This window comes from Gavia stellata, chromosome 19 (assembly GCF_030936135.1).
Source record: "Gavia stellata isolate bGavSte3 chromosome 19, bGavSte3.hap2, whole genome shotgun sequence".
Lineage (NCBI taxonomy): Eukaryota > Metazoa > Chordata > Aves > Gaviiformes > Gaviidae > Gavia > Gavia stellata.
The window spans coordinates 508549-524040 of NC_082612.1; the positions used below are offsets into that span (position 1 = coordinate 508549).

General features: G+C 44.2%; 1 protein-coding gene across 1 annotated transcript in view; it reads left to right on the top strand.

Moving 5' to 3' along the window:
* The window catches only part of ANTXR2 (ANTXR cell adhesion molecule 2), a 117695-nt gene extending 106015 nt beyond the window's left edge, over positions 1–11680 (top strand). Inside the window, exon 17 of the mRNA XM_059826786.1 lies at positions 9800–11680. Coding sequence (XP_059682769.1) covers positions 9800–9838 — 39 coding nt within the window. The 3' untranslated portion in view covers positions 9839–11680. The remainder of the gene's footprint in view (positions 1–9799) is intronic.
* Positions 11681–15492: the final 3812 nt, after the last annotated feature.

The following is a 15492-nucleotide window of genomic DNA, read 5'->3' on the forward strand; positions in this document are numbered from 1 at the left end:
CCACAAATTAACTCTTACGCATAATACTTATATTAAGGTAAAAGTTGGAGGCAGATGGCTACAACTGAGCTGCGCATTTTCCTGCAAGAAATACTTGTCTGACACAGCAGCAGCAGACTCTTGACCATCCATTACACGTGTTGTATGTTGAGCCAGCATCTTTAAAATACCGATTTTGAACCTATTACTGGCAGTTTTGTTTTGCTGGCCTGTACTCTAAAATACAGTATTTATTTGGTGCAGAAAGACAGGAACTGTCTTTTAAAAGGAATTAGCCCCGTCCTCCTTTTCTGCACTTTACTCCGTATTCACTTTACTTGCCTACAACTAAAGCAGGACCAGGGGATGAAAGGTGGCTGTGAAGTCAGACTCAGCTACGGAGGTACCTGTAATTGTGCTGGCACATTCTCCTCAAAGCAGTTGTCTTTTGAGGCAGATGATGCCAGTTTTCACTGTGAAACTGCTGTTGTTGAAATTCAGATTAGGTGACTTTTGAAAGTTGACCTACGGGACCTGCTCGATTGTTTGGAAAGATCATGAGGTTCCTGCACACATGCTGCGGAGGCTACATTACATAAATATGAGGATAATAAACAAGTTATATGCCTTCCCACTTATCTCAAGTTACTGGCAAAAATTGCTAGAGTGAAAAAAAACCAGTCCTTCTTAGGGTAAAAATATATAGCACCATTCATCTGTAGTTCTTCTTTTTATTACATTGTTGTTACTTTAGGAGGGTTTTGGGCCCATCCAGTGTTGTTCTTGGGGTTCAGAGCTTACCTCATCTCTGGCAGTGATGTTTCAGCCATCAATTCAGTAATTTTGGGGAGAAAGCCTCCCCGGGCAGCCCTAGATATGATCCTGATGTCTGCATCAGTGGTGATGGGTTCTGTGGCAATAACGCCAGTTCAAGATCATTCCTCTAAGAGATTCATTGCTGATTTATTCTGTGAAAAATGGTACTTCCAGCAGTGTATAGCACTGCTAGTCATCTTTTCCCAGGTGCTAAATATCTGCCACCCTCGTGTGGTTCAGGGATGCCGACCAGGACTTCCTGACTTGCAGCTTGTGCGGCTGCCTAATGGCACGGCATTAGGGTGGCAGTTGGTGAGCAGGCAGCCACGGAAACCTGTCGCCGGCGGTCTTCTGTGGGCAATAACGCGGCACACGCAAGGACAGGAAACTCTGACAACTTAAAATGGTTTTGCTTTACATAAAATAAACATGCTGGTAGCAACGCACATCTGCAGAGATGAGGTTTGAGCGGTAAGAGCTTGGCAACGGAGCACACAGATTTCTGTTGGCAGAAGTGTAAAGCCAATTCCAAATTCTTACAATGCTTCTTGGGTCTCTGAGAGAAGGGATTACCTGATCGTCAGGGACAAAGAGCAGGCGTGAGAGAGGTGTCAGTTTAAATCTCTGAACGCTGCTTAGAGCTGCACAGGACATGGGTGGGTTAGCAACCCCTCTCCGAAGTAAACATATAAATCCGCTATCTTGAAAAAATATATATAAACTTAACTTCAGTTGTACGCTCCAGCTTGTCAACGGATATTTATGAGGTGAGCGTAATATTATAACGGTTATAGCAGTGAAATACATCCCGAGCGGGGGAGCTAGTAAAGAAGCGCACGGATGTTAATGCCAGTAGAATTTTAATGCCCAGGAGATGGGGGCAAGGTGACACTAGCTCTAGTTAATGTTGCTTTTGCCGGCTACAGCGAGGGAAGATCACTGCTGGCCCTTTCTGAAGGCTGCGAGACGGCAGGGTTTGGCTCCTGAGCCCCACGCAGGCGTGTTGGCACAAGCTGCTGTCTTGTCCCACTCCGTGGTACCAGGCTCTACTGACGGGAAGCAGTAGGATTAGGATTTTTCCAGTAAGGAAACAGCCACCGCTCTTCAGCTCTTGTTACAGGACTTTGAGGAAGGTGCTGCCAGTGCTGGCATCTCAGCGCCTAGTTTGAATCCCTGCCCGTTTTTTTCCTTTATAAGGCCTTTTTATTGTCACAACTGCACATGAGTGTGCAGGTCAGGAGCATGGGCAGGAGTTCATTATCCCCCGTAAGCTCTGTACCGTGAGTTAATGATTCTAGAGAGGTTTGGAAAGCAGGAAATTGCCTGTTCCCTTGCATTAGCAAAGAAGAAGAGGTTTACACAGTCCTGTCCTTTACTGAAACGGCTACAGGGAAGAGCCCAATACTCTCAACTTGGATTCCTTATAGAGAGGCAAACTGCAGGCTGGGCAATAGGGAAAATAAGCGTAAGAACAAATAGAATCGGGTAAACCAGATTCTCATCTGCTGATCCAAACTGCACCAGCCGTCTCGGCAGAATGTCGCGGAGAGCTGTTGCGAGAAGACAGCTTCCTTGGGAGCGACAAGGCTGGGCTAACAGGGGTGCACCGATCACAGAGATGAAAGATGTTCTGATGGTGCTGTGAAGACAGGGCCAACATAAATGACATCGCTAAATAAGTGTCTCGGGAGTGACATTAGTCTAAAACCCTCTCCCTCCTCACAGCTATGCGGGCACTGATCAATTGGGCTGGAGGGCACAGAGCTCACGTGTGCCATATAAATGACAAATCCCAAAAGGGTACGTTCTCTTTATGGGGACACTGCAGCTGGGGGTAGAAGCACACGATTCTCGGCTTCTGCTGGTATGTCAGCGACAGACAGCGGAGGATCTTTATCCTCCAAGGCCAAAATAAGCCAATCTTTTACGACATTGTGTATTATAGGGGGTAATACAACTGTTCTGGACAGAACAGAGCCGTAAGTGCTCCTCTGAAAAATGCAGTTGTTCTTATCAGTCCCAAGCTGGATGCTGAACAATTCAGCAGTGTACAGGGAACCTTTTCCTATAGATACAGTTACTCAGCATGTTAAAGAAATTAAGTCATATGCAAGGACAAGGTATGGTTGAGCGACAAAGTACGTGAGAACAGACGGTGCAGCAGCATAGGCTGAGTGGCTGGATATCATCCCCCATCCCATCTCCACCCTCCTTGATTTTACAGACTGCTTCACCTGCCCTTTCTGAATTACTGAAAAATACTACAAGCGAGGCCAAACATACCAAAGGAAACAGTAGCCAGAGACAGTGGTTTGAAGGCGGTACATTAAAAGCTCCCTCATGAGACCAGTGACTACTCAGCAGCAGCCAGCTACTTAAACGCTAAGCGGGTGATTTGAAGTCCTGTTCAGAGTTGGGGATATTCTGTCCCTTCAACCTCCCGTGCCATACTGGTTACAGTTCATAGGTAGCCTGAGTCTGTCAGCTCAGCAGCATGAGGAGGAGGGCTGTGACGAAAGATCCACAGCCTCAAAGGAGATCGCATCTCACCGGGACCCTTGTGACAGCATCCAGAAGTTGATGCTGGGTTCAAGGTTTTCTGTAGAGAACCTGACTTCCTTTAATTGCATCCTTTTAGGCAATTACACAACACAACAAAGGAGAGCAAACCAGAAAACTTAATTTGTTACCCAACCCATGTTTAAATACTCGTTTTGGAAAAGTCCGTTCCATGCAGCGAGGCCTTAGGTTCAGGAGGTATTGATTAGTACAGTATTTCACATGTGAGTACAAACAGCCTATCACGCAGGAAAAGGAAGAGGAACAGTTCTATTGTCAAATTTCAGCTTCAGAGGTAGTACTGTGAGGACTGCTGTCGCTCTTTTGGCAAACCCAGTCCACATTTGAGATACCAAGACCAGAGCCCATATATCCGTATCTGTGTATTTGTCTCTCCTTTGCATATATGTCATACACTAAAAAAGATGCTTCTCAAAAAGCTCTGGGCACTCCAGATGGTACTTAATAATAAAAGAAGTTACACTCTGACATGACTGAAGGCACTAAAACCCTCCCCAGCCAAGCAGGCAGCTATGGCATTGGCACCCAGCTCCCCCCCAGCCTGTGCCCCCCCCACGACATGGGGGAAAGGCAAAGTGAAGGGCTTTCCCAGCCCGTCACCTCAGTAAGGGGCTTACGTGTTCGTCTCGACAAACACGACGCGTACAACTCCTGTCATGGCCAGTTATCATCCCGCTACTCATTTTAAATCTACCATTAGACCTTTGCTTCTCATTTATTTCCCTTTGGTAAGATCTAGCAAAATTTATTAGTCATCTACAGGAGAGCGCTGCCTCTCATTCTCACCCCGGCACATTTTGAAACTGTTTTTGCTGAGCAGCGTGTCTTCTGGCTGTGTTACTCGAGGGGAGGAGAAAACCCCACCTCAGTGGACAGTTTTAAATGGCTGACCAGGACATAAAGTTTTATGGCAGTACATGTTTGCAACTTGTAACCGAAAGAAAGAGCAGAAAGTCTGTAATTCAGTTTGAAAAAAAAAAAAGCAGCAGAGAAGCAAAACCTAAATTACTCTCTAGATCACACAGGAGCTACAGGGTGAGTATTTGTACCACACTTAGAACAGGGAAGGCCGGCTCTGGCCGTGCGGGAAGCGGGCTCGGCTCCAGAGGAGCCTGCGCCGATTCCCCCACTGCCTCCGCCGAAGAGCCCAGCGTTAGGTTACGGATCACTGGAAGGCGGCGCACGTTTGCTCACACATGCACACATACAAACTAAAGCGCTTTTCATACCTATCTAGCCAAAATCAACAGCTGAGTTCCAGGCTTCTATCAGAGGGCAGTCCAGAAGGTATCCTCCTCCATACACCCGTGGGCTGTTCCAGCAGAGCTGGACAGGCTCGCAGGAGGTCACACTGGAGGAGGAAACATGGCTGTTTCTGCGGGCACCTCTTGGTGCCTTTTCTTTTTCGGGCATTGCCATGTGAGGCTCCAGTCTGCAGTTCAGTGTGAGCATCCACTTCCCCTGAGACTGTGTGCCTTGCAAGGACTTGACCTTGGGTGCCCCATAGCTTAAATTCAGTAAGATAGTCAACAACTTAAGAAATTGCTTTGATGTGACAAAAGTATTCCTTCTTAGGTAAAAACCCTTGCTGTAGATCTCTTTCTTTTTTTTGGTGTTGAATACCTGCCGTATTCTTCTCCTGCAGTACCTGTGGAGCATCTTCGGCAGTTAAGGGTGGGTTTTTTCTGTTGAATCTGGTGGATGGAGACAACTCCCATATTCCACATGAAGATGACAGAATGCTTGCATAACTCATTTTTTAATTACTCGAGTCCTAAACCACTAATTTAGTTCCATTTTATACTGACTACATGTTGGTATTGTTAAGGTTTATGATCCAGTGATTTACAAGGCATGATACATCTGATTTCAAATTGGTTGTATTGATTGTTTAATTGAGTACAGGGACATGAGTGTAACATTAACTCACCAAACTGGTGGATCACGGCAATGCTGCTAGGATGGTAATTCACTGGGTGTAATTAGTTACATAGAACAAGCGTGTTTTAATTGTGAAGGCCAAAAATAGACTGATGAGTCTACTGTTTGGTAAATAGTGCTTCTATTTAAGTAAATAGTCCTTTTTGTAAAGTTCAGATTAATCAGAAGAAACAAATTAATATTCTGTTTCTAAAAGCTGGTCTTAATGATGAAATAGGTATCACTACATAGGAAGTTTTGAATTAATTTAGAGGAATGACTTACACGAGTACGCATCTTTTTCTCAAAACCAACTTGCATGAAGACAGTGCTATTGGTTACATCACAGACAACCTGGTTTTCTAGGCGATGAAAAGCTACAGTTCATATTGGTTTGATCTGGAATGGGTAAATCCTTAACAACTGAAAATTTGTCTGTTATCTTCTGCCTATTTCAGTTTGCCCATCTAGAATGTGAATGGTTTAAAATCTCACTTAAACTACTTACAGTGTATTTGTTACTATCATTATTGTCTGATAATGATAGTGTTTCGATAGCTGGTATTTCTTAGGTGCTTTGAGATTCTCCAGCTGATAGTGTCTTGCCTGCCTGTTGGATGGGTTACGTAATCAGGGGTCTGGCTGACCACACAATTCCTTCTTTTTTTCCTTCCTGGAGTAAGGAGGTTGGGGGCAGAGACCATGGGAGATGAGTAGGGAACCACAACGGTAATTGCTCATTTAAGGATCTCCTCTGTCCCTGTTATGTCTGGAACCACTCGTCCTGGAAGGAAAAACCCTCTAAGCCAGCATTTAGGGGAAAGAGTTATGTACATGAAACTAACTGTGGCAAACAGACCCAGAGAGAGGGTTGCTGATATATACATACCTGCTTTTGCTAAGAAATAATAACATGAAAGGTATATATGGTAATTGTGCAAGTTAGACTTAAATTGCAAGCATGGTGAGAGCTCAAAGCCCTTTACATTGGCTTGAAAGCTACTTCTTAATGCATTTCATGTGTAGATATTGTGAAACCAGGCACCTTGTCACATCCCATTACCTAAACATAAAAGCTGTTCTCCACTATGCTGGTGTGCAGTATTTGCTGTTCCATTAACAACACTACAGTGTTCCTGACCTTCTCGGAAAATACACTGAAAGTGCTAATTAATAACATCCTGATTTCAGCTCTGTCCTCTGTTAGCATCACATTGTACATAAAAAATGGCTTCTTATATGGGAGGCTTTGTTTTTTTCATTCGAAATCTCTCATCTTCCCCTTTTCTTAAATAAGAAAAGGCAGTCAAAGTTGCAGTAGAGAAATTCACAGAAGTTATAGCACTAGCTGATGATACAAATACGCTCACTAACTTAATGCCTATGGGTAGGTTCAGAGTGGAAGTGACTGTACCTCAGGTAGAAAGGAAAAAAAGAATTATCACAGGAGTGTCTTCCAAAAACCTTCTAACCCTTACTAGAGGCTGGCAGAGAAGGCATGTGTAGAACAAAACAGAACATCTTTTTCTTAATTCTAGTGAAAGCTGTGCCCTGTAACTCCTAAGGTATCACCTCTAAATTTTATTTTAAGGCTTCACTATTTCCAAGTTTATTTTGGAACGGGTTTATGTTCCCTTTCCTTCTCAGTCCCCCCTTTATATTGTTCAAAAATCATCTACCACTCATGGTCAGCCTTTAGAAGACGATGGACACTCCAAAACTGCAGGGCACTTAGGAGAAGGCACCTGGCCAGCGGAGCAGAGCCCAGTGCTGCAGAACCGCCGTGTCCACCCTTGCCCCAGAGCAGCCAGGACAGAGCGGTTCAGCCGTCACTGCTGGTGCAGCTCACAGTAGATTGGCAGTGACAGTTAGATTCATGCTACCTGGTAGGACCCCCGCGAAGGCAGAGGTGGAAACCCATGCTGCCTTGGGTAACAAGACTTCAAGGTGGAAGTTCTCCCTAATTTTCTATACACAGCTCTTCAGCTGGAAATCCTTCCTAGGGCCACAGAACACTGTCTTCCCTAGAACTAAGGGGCTAGTTTGCCCCTTTAACGACATTTGCTATATAGTTCATTAATGCCATTCTCAAGAGCTAAAACCACACTCAGCCCCTCTTAATGCACTGCACTTATTGACTTCGTGCAGTCAGACCTTGAAGAAATTATTTTTGATTCCAGTGATTATTTCAGACCTCAGGTAGAGCTCTGAGCCACTAAAACACCTGAATGCAAACTGAATACAAACACCAAAAGATAACAGTCAAATCATTTGCCCAAAATTCATATAAATTCATGCACTGGTAACTATCTTTAAAGAATGGTGAGAAAGCTACAAACAAAAGCAGAAATTTTGTACCAATGGGTAAATGGTAATATTAATTACATCAGCTAGGAACTACTGCAATTCCCCCATTACCTGTTTTCTGCTAGGGTTTTGCAGAGTCTTGGTTTTCCATTGTGGCATTAACTTGGATGCAAACATCCTTGCTGTCAGTGTTTATCTAAGATTAGCTCTGTTGTCAGAAGTGCTCGAGTTGCACAGCATTTCTGCATTTTATGCTCCAGAAATGCTTTGCTTCTACCACAGAATTCATTTTGATATGCTTAATTTAAAAAAAAACCAAACAAACCAAAACAACAACCAACGCAATAAGCAAACGGAAAGGCGCATAAAGATGTCCAGGCCTATTGTACTTTGCCTTTAAAGGAGTCTCTTTGCACACCTGGTTGATCTCTCTGCATCTCTTCTGCGTTTATAATACAGATGGTAGCAGCTAGAAGTTACTACAATTACTGTACCCACCTATTCACCACTTCTATATTTATTATACAGTTGACAGAAGCAGAATCATTAGAAGAGCATGAGGAAAAAAAAAAATCCCTTGATCAGAACACTGCCCCTTTTGTGCCAGGCAAGGGCAGGTGTCAGCTGAGACTTGAGTAATGCCAAATAACACTGTGTGCAATCACCCTCCCTGTTAACCAGCAAAACATTTAGATCAAAATAAATACATGAAAGGAATATGAAATTCAGCCCTAATTTCATTTGATAATTCCATTAATCTCCTAGCTATAAGAAGAAAGCAGTAATTTTCCCCCAACCGTGCATCTTTAAAAGGAAATAAGGATTCAAGGTGTAAGCACAGCTGCCTATTCCAAAACTAGCGCAGTTTACTTGGCGTCATCTTCTACGGTTCTCTTATAAATTGCTTCCTAGACATGGCAATTCTGAAGTCCTCAAGTAGGAATTGAAGGGCACAGAGTAAAGAAAACACGCTCGGCCTTTTTCCTTTTGGGGGTACTTGGACGTAAAGTCCCTCTGAAGTCTCCGAATCCTGCACCCCTACATACCTTTGAAGAGCTCGCCCACAGTCCGGGGAGAGCCACTGAGAACAGGCTACTGCAGACCCCGATGCGGCCCCTGGCTGAGGGACTCACCTTACGGGCTCCTTACGGACCGGCCGGTGCGGGGTCTTACGTTACAGGGCCCACTCAAACGGAGACACTTGGTAATTAACGAAGGACCTCCTCCCAAAACATGCAGTACTGGCTGGCATTCACTCATCCCACCCCACGTGTTTTCATACAAGTACTTCAGGCTTCCATGTCATACCTCGGAGAATTACTTGCTCCAGGTGGAGAAGTCCTGAATGAAGGCTCGACGTAAGCTGGCTTTTTCCATCAGAGAAAGGAAAGGTATCACTGCTGTGCCCGGAAGAGCTGCTTAAAGAGAGGAGCTGTTCTGTTCAGAGTATAGCCTACTTCAAAAACTGGTATCAATGTGAAGTTTGGGCATTCAAATAAGCTCCAAGAAGTGACTGGCAATTTTTAGTGCTTATCCCAAATGAATAAAAAGGGGTCATGATTTTTGCTTGTGCATTTGTTTCCTTCAGCTACACCAAAAGCTGTCAAGATTAATCTAGGCCCATTTATGGGAGAATGGTGTTTACTCGGGTATGACACCAAGAGAAACCCGTTTTCCTTTTGGTGCACAGCAATTTTGAAGCACGTAAGAACAGAGTTTATAGATGCGGAGCTCAGGCTATTGCTAATAAAATAGAGTTTCAAATCAGCAGCAGCTCTGCTAACTAACAGTCATATTCATCTGCGCTGCACTACGTGAGGGTTTGGCTCGGGGGAGATCCGTGGGGATCATCTGTCTTCACCGTGATCTTCCTTTAGCATGTGTAGACAGGTTTGAGCTTGGTCACTACAGTTACAGAGAATTTGTAAATTATCTTCACAAAAGACCTGACAGTGTTCAAAACGTGTCTTCTGTGTCATCGCTGCTTTCCTAACATCATAAATTTGTAAGTCAAATGTAGTGCCTCACTCTGGGTAATTTCCATTAGTTCTTAAAAGGTTTTTCATGGGTACGTTATTTTCACAAACATCTGACTTAAATTACAGCCTTCTTCTAGCATCTCATATTCAGCATTCAGAAATCTTGGTTGCATGTATTATTCCACCAATAAGAGCGTCTCTCTTTTCCCCCCCCTTAGGGCCGATGTATCAACTTCACCCGAGTTCAATCTCAGTAGAGGAGGAGAAGAGGATACCAGGAGGCAAGACAGCCACATTGCCACTTTTCAACCAAGCAGAGAGAACTGAGCACTTCCTCGCATTTCTTGGCTCATCTTCAAGCCCGAACTCAGAAGGTTTCTGCATTCCCCGCTCCCAGGAGCCAGCACTGCCGTACCGAGCTCCTGGGTTTCACCCCAGCGCGCGTTGATACTCTCTGATTTGCAACAGTGACAAGAGGAGAAGCATTGACTTGCATGCCTATGCTTTTACAGAACACAAAAGGGAGAATACAGACGCCAAAGATGATAATGTTTTTCTATTTTTGTTATTTTACCTTTTTTTAAGGACTACAAATTCTCAGGACGTAATGTGCTTTTAGCAGAGATGCAAAGTTCCTCAGATGCAGAGATGGCACGTGTTATTTAAACAGGGACTACTAGCCAAAGGCGGAGGATAAAAATTCCCACCAGGCTAAGCAAGCGCAAGAGCTCAGTGCCTTACAGCGATGTCAGATCACAAAACCCTTGCGAGTCTCCCCTCGCATCGTGCCTTACGGGAACCTTCTGACTGGAAATCTTGTCATTCTAACACTGAAAAGTGCACACGCATGACAAAACGTAGACAGGATGCCTCAAGGTATTGGTAGCAAGCAAGACTTTGCCCTTTAGTTTTTGAAGACACCTTTCTTTCATTATGCACCCGGGACAGGAAGAAAATTAATAGAGCGTTATTCCACGGGAAGACAGCCTGTAACCAGAGATCTTGAGCGGAGTTTGAGGGACTGATGCTTCAAGACCTTGACACTGTGGCTGGTGGTTTTTTCCCCTTTCCTGCATTCAGAGTTCAGTAGCGCATAAAACATCATCATCTATAAACATACCTAGCAGTCGTAGGCTTATGTATTTTTTTTTTTTTTAGATTAAAAAAAGCAGTAGCCACTAAGCTGGTATCTCAGGGTTCCCCCCCCCCAAATCTCCAAGGGCTCTTCAGCGTCACAAGCCAGCAACTCTCTTTGCATGAGAATTTCAAAGTTTAATTAATATAATTAAAGGCAACAGCAAGCAGCAGCCTGTGAAGATTTTGCTCATCTTTTTTATGCCTTTTGACATTGAATGACCTATTACTGTATGTGCATTACTCGGTTTTCGAGGGGGCACCGAGCACTGGTTAAGATTCAGCAGTGGAAAAAGACCTCCTTCCATCAATTTAGAAATTAAATTTATGGGAGCGCCGGCCATCACAAAACATTGACAATGTATGTATTGTAATTTTTTAGAAAAACCAGTGTCGTGTCACGTCGACGATGCCAAATTATGTTAGCGTGAGCGGAAACACTGTGGGGGAGGAAGGAGGGAGCAGCTGAAGAAAAAGGCTCAAATGATCCAGTCACTTTCGATACTGTACTTCAGATGCAAAATGGATATTCGACTCGAAACCTGACAAAGCGCGCCCGCTTTGATGGGAACTGGTATAGACAATGACCAGTGGCTGGGTCAGTGGGATGTCTCTCTGCGAGCAGGGAGGCTTATCAAATGACACTAAAAATAAGTTCAACAACCATCACGTTGGAGGGGAAAAGGCGAACATTCCACATTTGGTGGGCATGAATGTGCGCAAGATGGAAAGAGCAATGCGAAGCATCCTGGTCTAATTAGCTCCTTTGTGCTCTTCACTGAAATTGCAAGGGACATAAATAATTCCCTTGGTCGATGTCCAAATTCGTGGCACTGCCCAAAGAAGCCTTTACATATATCCACTTGCTTACATCTTTTGCTTGAGTTTATTTATGTCATTGGTAGCCTCATCATCAACAGACGTGTGCACATTAGACAATAAATAAAATAATTATCAAAGTTTCAGTGATTATTTCCTTCTTCTTCTCCCCCTCCCAGCCTCCCTTCCTCTCCACAGCTTACACCTTCATTTTGCCAACTACATGGTCACCCTTGATAACGGCGTCAAAAGACAGCCCACCTTCCTGTGGTCCCGCGTGGTGTGCCGAGAAAGCCTGCCACAGCCTAAGTCAGGGGCTCCCGACTGTTCCACAGCTATTGAGAACCTGTCAGACACCGGCTCGTACAGTACGTAGCATCAGTCATGTAAACAGAACAATAAAGTGCCCACTGAGATGGCTTGGCGCTCCTGTACCTCGTGAAATCGCAGCTTCGATACCACTGGCCGTTGGCTGGGGACGTTTTAGCCCAATTGCCTACAAAAGGCTGATTCTATCCATGAAGCCCAACCATCAGCGAGTCTTTGGCTTATTTCAAGCCACCGCTTAAACCTCTGTGTACTCTCCAGCTTAACTCGGGATGAAGACCCAAAGCTAGGTAGGTTTGCTAGGACACAGGTGAGGTTCTGTCCCACTCCTCAAGACACTAAGGCAGTACAGGCAGAAACACTGATCTCATCAGACACCAAGTTAAAATAAACTCTGCTCTATTTTACTTATTTTTCCTCCATTTTTAATGTAAACGCAACACTTCTTTAGAGATATCGCTGGAATTGTCAGCTTGCATTTTGAGCAGCGTGTTGCGTAACAGGGAAACATGCAGATGAAGAGGATTTTTTTCCCCTCATGTGTATCTGCTGTCTCTCAAAGACTATTTGTAACAAATAGCACCACAGAAATAGAAATCCACTAACAGTCTTTTTGTCCTCTCTAGCTGCCCATCCACATTCATTAAAAACTGTGGAATGCGCAATTTTTCAGAGTGGCCGATAGAAAGCCAAAACGTATTTCAGGTATCTACATTGATTTTCCCTTCTAATTGGCATGACATTACAGCACGTTACACTTCTCATTTAGCTGAAGATAATACCCTAAGTGTTTCATTATTATATAGCGTGGAGTATCTGTCACAAATAATTTGGGGGGCAAGAGGCATAGGGTAATAATACCTTAAAATCCACTGATTGAAAATGACACAAAGTAAGACTTGCTTGGCGCAAGAGCTCAAAACGCTTGAGAAAACCACGATCGGGAGGGTTAACAGAGTACGCCCCTTGCACAGTTTCAAACCTTGGGTATCTCCTTACAAAAAGCCTGTGTCCTGGTAACCTTGTCGGAATCTATTTTAGCCTGCGTAAGAAAAGTAACAGTCTCTTAAAAAATTAAATGAGCATACGAGCGATCCAGAAAACATTCTACTTAGAGGAATGTATAAACTCCACAGTCTGAAACGGTTCTTTAACAAGATGCCTGCTCTTATTTCAGGATCTTATTTCCATGTCAAAAAGATCCTCAAAATACAGATGACGCAGCAACTCCAGGCATTGGGTAGTGCGACCCTTCACGTGTTAAACTAGTTTAGGAAACCTCTGATCTCTTGAAAAACAACAGGAGAAGGAGCGTCTAATCAGACAAGTTTCCCTTCTCTGGAAGGCGCAGAGTTTTCCAGGAAAACGCGCTCCGGGTTTCTGTTCCGTAGGAAGCGAGCGGTTACTGCCGTGGCCCCAGCGCATGGAGCCTGATGGCTATACTCAGGCCAGCCTCCGAGGCGCACCACGGCTCCCCGGTGCGGCACTGCACTTTGGAGCCTGCACTCCGTACTCGGGACGCTGGCTGGGGCTCTAGAGAAGTTTCCCTTGAAAAACAGAACATGCTTGGGGTTTTTATGTACTAAGCATTAAGATTAACATAGAGCAAAGAACAAACCCTAAAAATATCCTGTTGCATGGCAATTTACAAATGCCTGGAGAGGTGATATTAAGCCCAGTTTTTCTCCTGGGCGGTGTGTTATTTCACTTACCTGCAAATGCCTCGTATTGCCCAGACGCTGAGCATTCATTTCCTTTCATTACAGTTGAACTACAAGTCCTGCCTCAGTACCAGCTTTGTAAACACCTCGCTCACAAAGACAGTACGCTGACAACATACTGAGGATGCACGACACAAGACAAAGTAATTACGGGGAAGCGAGTATCAATTCCAGGGGACAAGAAATAAAATCTAAATGGATTCTCACCCAGATGCCACCAGCTACACTGAAACACATTTCAGATGCAGTACAAGCGAGCAAAAAAACCCTGAAGTGTTAGGAAAACGGAAAGTTGGTTTCACTGTCTTTATGCTCGATTCCCTGGTAATCCTAGATGTCAGCAAACGCTGTTCTCAAGCAAGCTGTTTAGACAAAACTGGGTCTGCATGAGACATAAACAGCACTCTAGAATAATCTCTCAGTTTTTAAGAGATTTATTGATGCTCCTTTTACTTGATCGTGCTGAAAAACAGAACACGTACCTCACCACGTACGAGAGTATCGCCAGCGAGAAAAGCACATTGGTGGAGAAAGTCTTTTGTCTATAAAGCAATGTACAAAATGCACAGAAATGCCACCAGCCAGTCCTTTAGGAGCTCCCATTACAACCGAGACAAAGCAGGGTTTAGAGGACCAGGAAACATTATTGTGGACAATAGGATTTCCTAAATATAACAAGGCTGTGTTTATTTTATACATTTTGATAACAGCCGAAATTAATTGGCTGGAGTTAATACGAAATAAAAATTAAAATGAATTTGTCACTGCTCCCTTTCAGTTGTTATTTAATTTAACAAGAACTACAGCTTTCATCAAACATTAATCCCCTGGGCTTAAACCAAAGGAGACGGGTCAGGCTGATCTAAGGTGAAAGGTAAGGGAATCTTCTCGAGTGCCACGACGCAGGTTCATTCCGAGTCATGAGCACTGCGTGAAAGCCCGGGCTGGCTGGTATTAATTCATGCTGGTATTTTTCCTGCAGGAAAACACCATGCCGCATCTCTCCTCTTCGAATTGTCCTTAATGCGACATCACAACTCTGCGTTTTACATACTGATGTTTACTTAACGTCATCACATTAAAACGTTCTAACACGCCCGCGTTGTGGGTGCAATCGTAACTCCTGTGTCTGCTGGGTTTTTTTAATAGTCCAAAAATAACGTTATTTTTTAACTGTCTCAGTAAACGGTGCCTCATGCAAGTCATGTTTACATCCCTTCCCCGTGATTTCCACAGACTCCGAATACACAGTTATCCAGCCTCTTCAAAATTCGTGGTGACATTAAGACTACACTGTTCATTGTTTTCTCTTTTAAGCGTGTCCTTACCATTCAAATCATGTTGACGTACTCAAGGGAAAAAAAAAGAAAAGGTGAAAGCCACAAGTAGGGTAGGTTTTAACTTTTGCTTTTCCTCCCTGCGTGTGGAAAGGGACTGGGGAGTTTTGTGTTCTGTCATTTTAGACAAAACATCCCTTTCCAGCTGTGGGAGAACCGTCTCTTTTATTCATCTCAATTTAGGCTGCAAGGAAGGGTGAAGAAACTGAGCGCTACCAATTAGGTTTTTTCCAGGTGGGAAAAATACACATTTTCTCCTGTCATTATTGACTGCTACCTCGTGACTAAAATAACACTGGTCTCCTGCAGAACAGTTTTCTTTTTTCTAGCTCACTGGGAAGCAGCGAAGGTCCCGTCACCATCTGTCTTCAGATTTTAGCTCACTGGAACTTCTCACTCGCAAGAGGAGCCTCTGAAGAGAATTTTGGAAACTAAAATCTGGGAGGCAGGGCCTGACTCTGACTGCTCCCACTTGTGCCTCTCAGGCACCGCTGAATGCTTCCCATCTCCTACGAAGCTGTAAGGTGCCCCGGGATGTTCTGAGGTAGGCACATGCCTCCCTCGCAGTAGCTA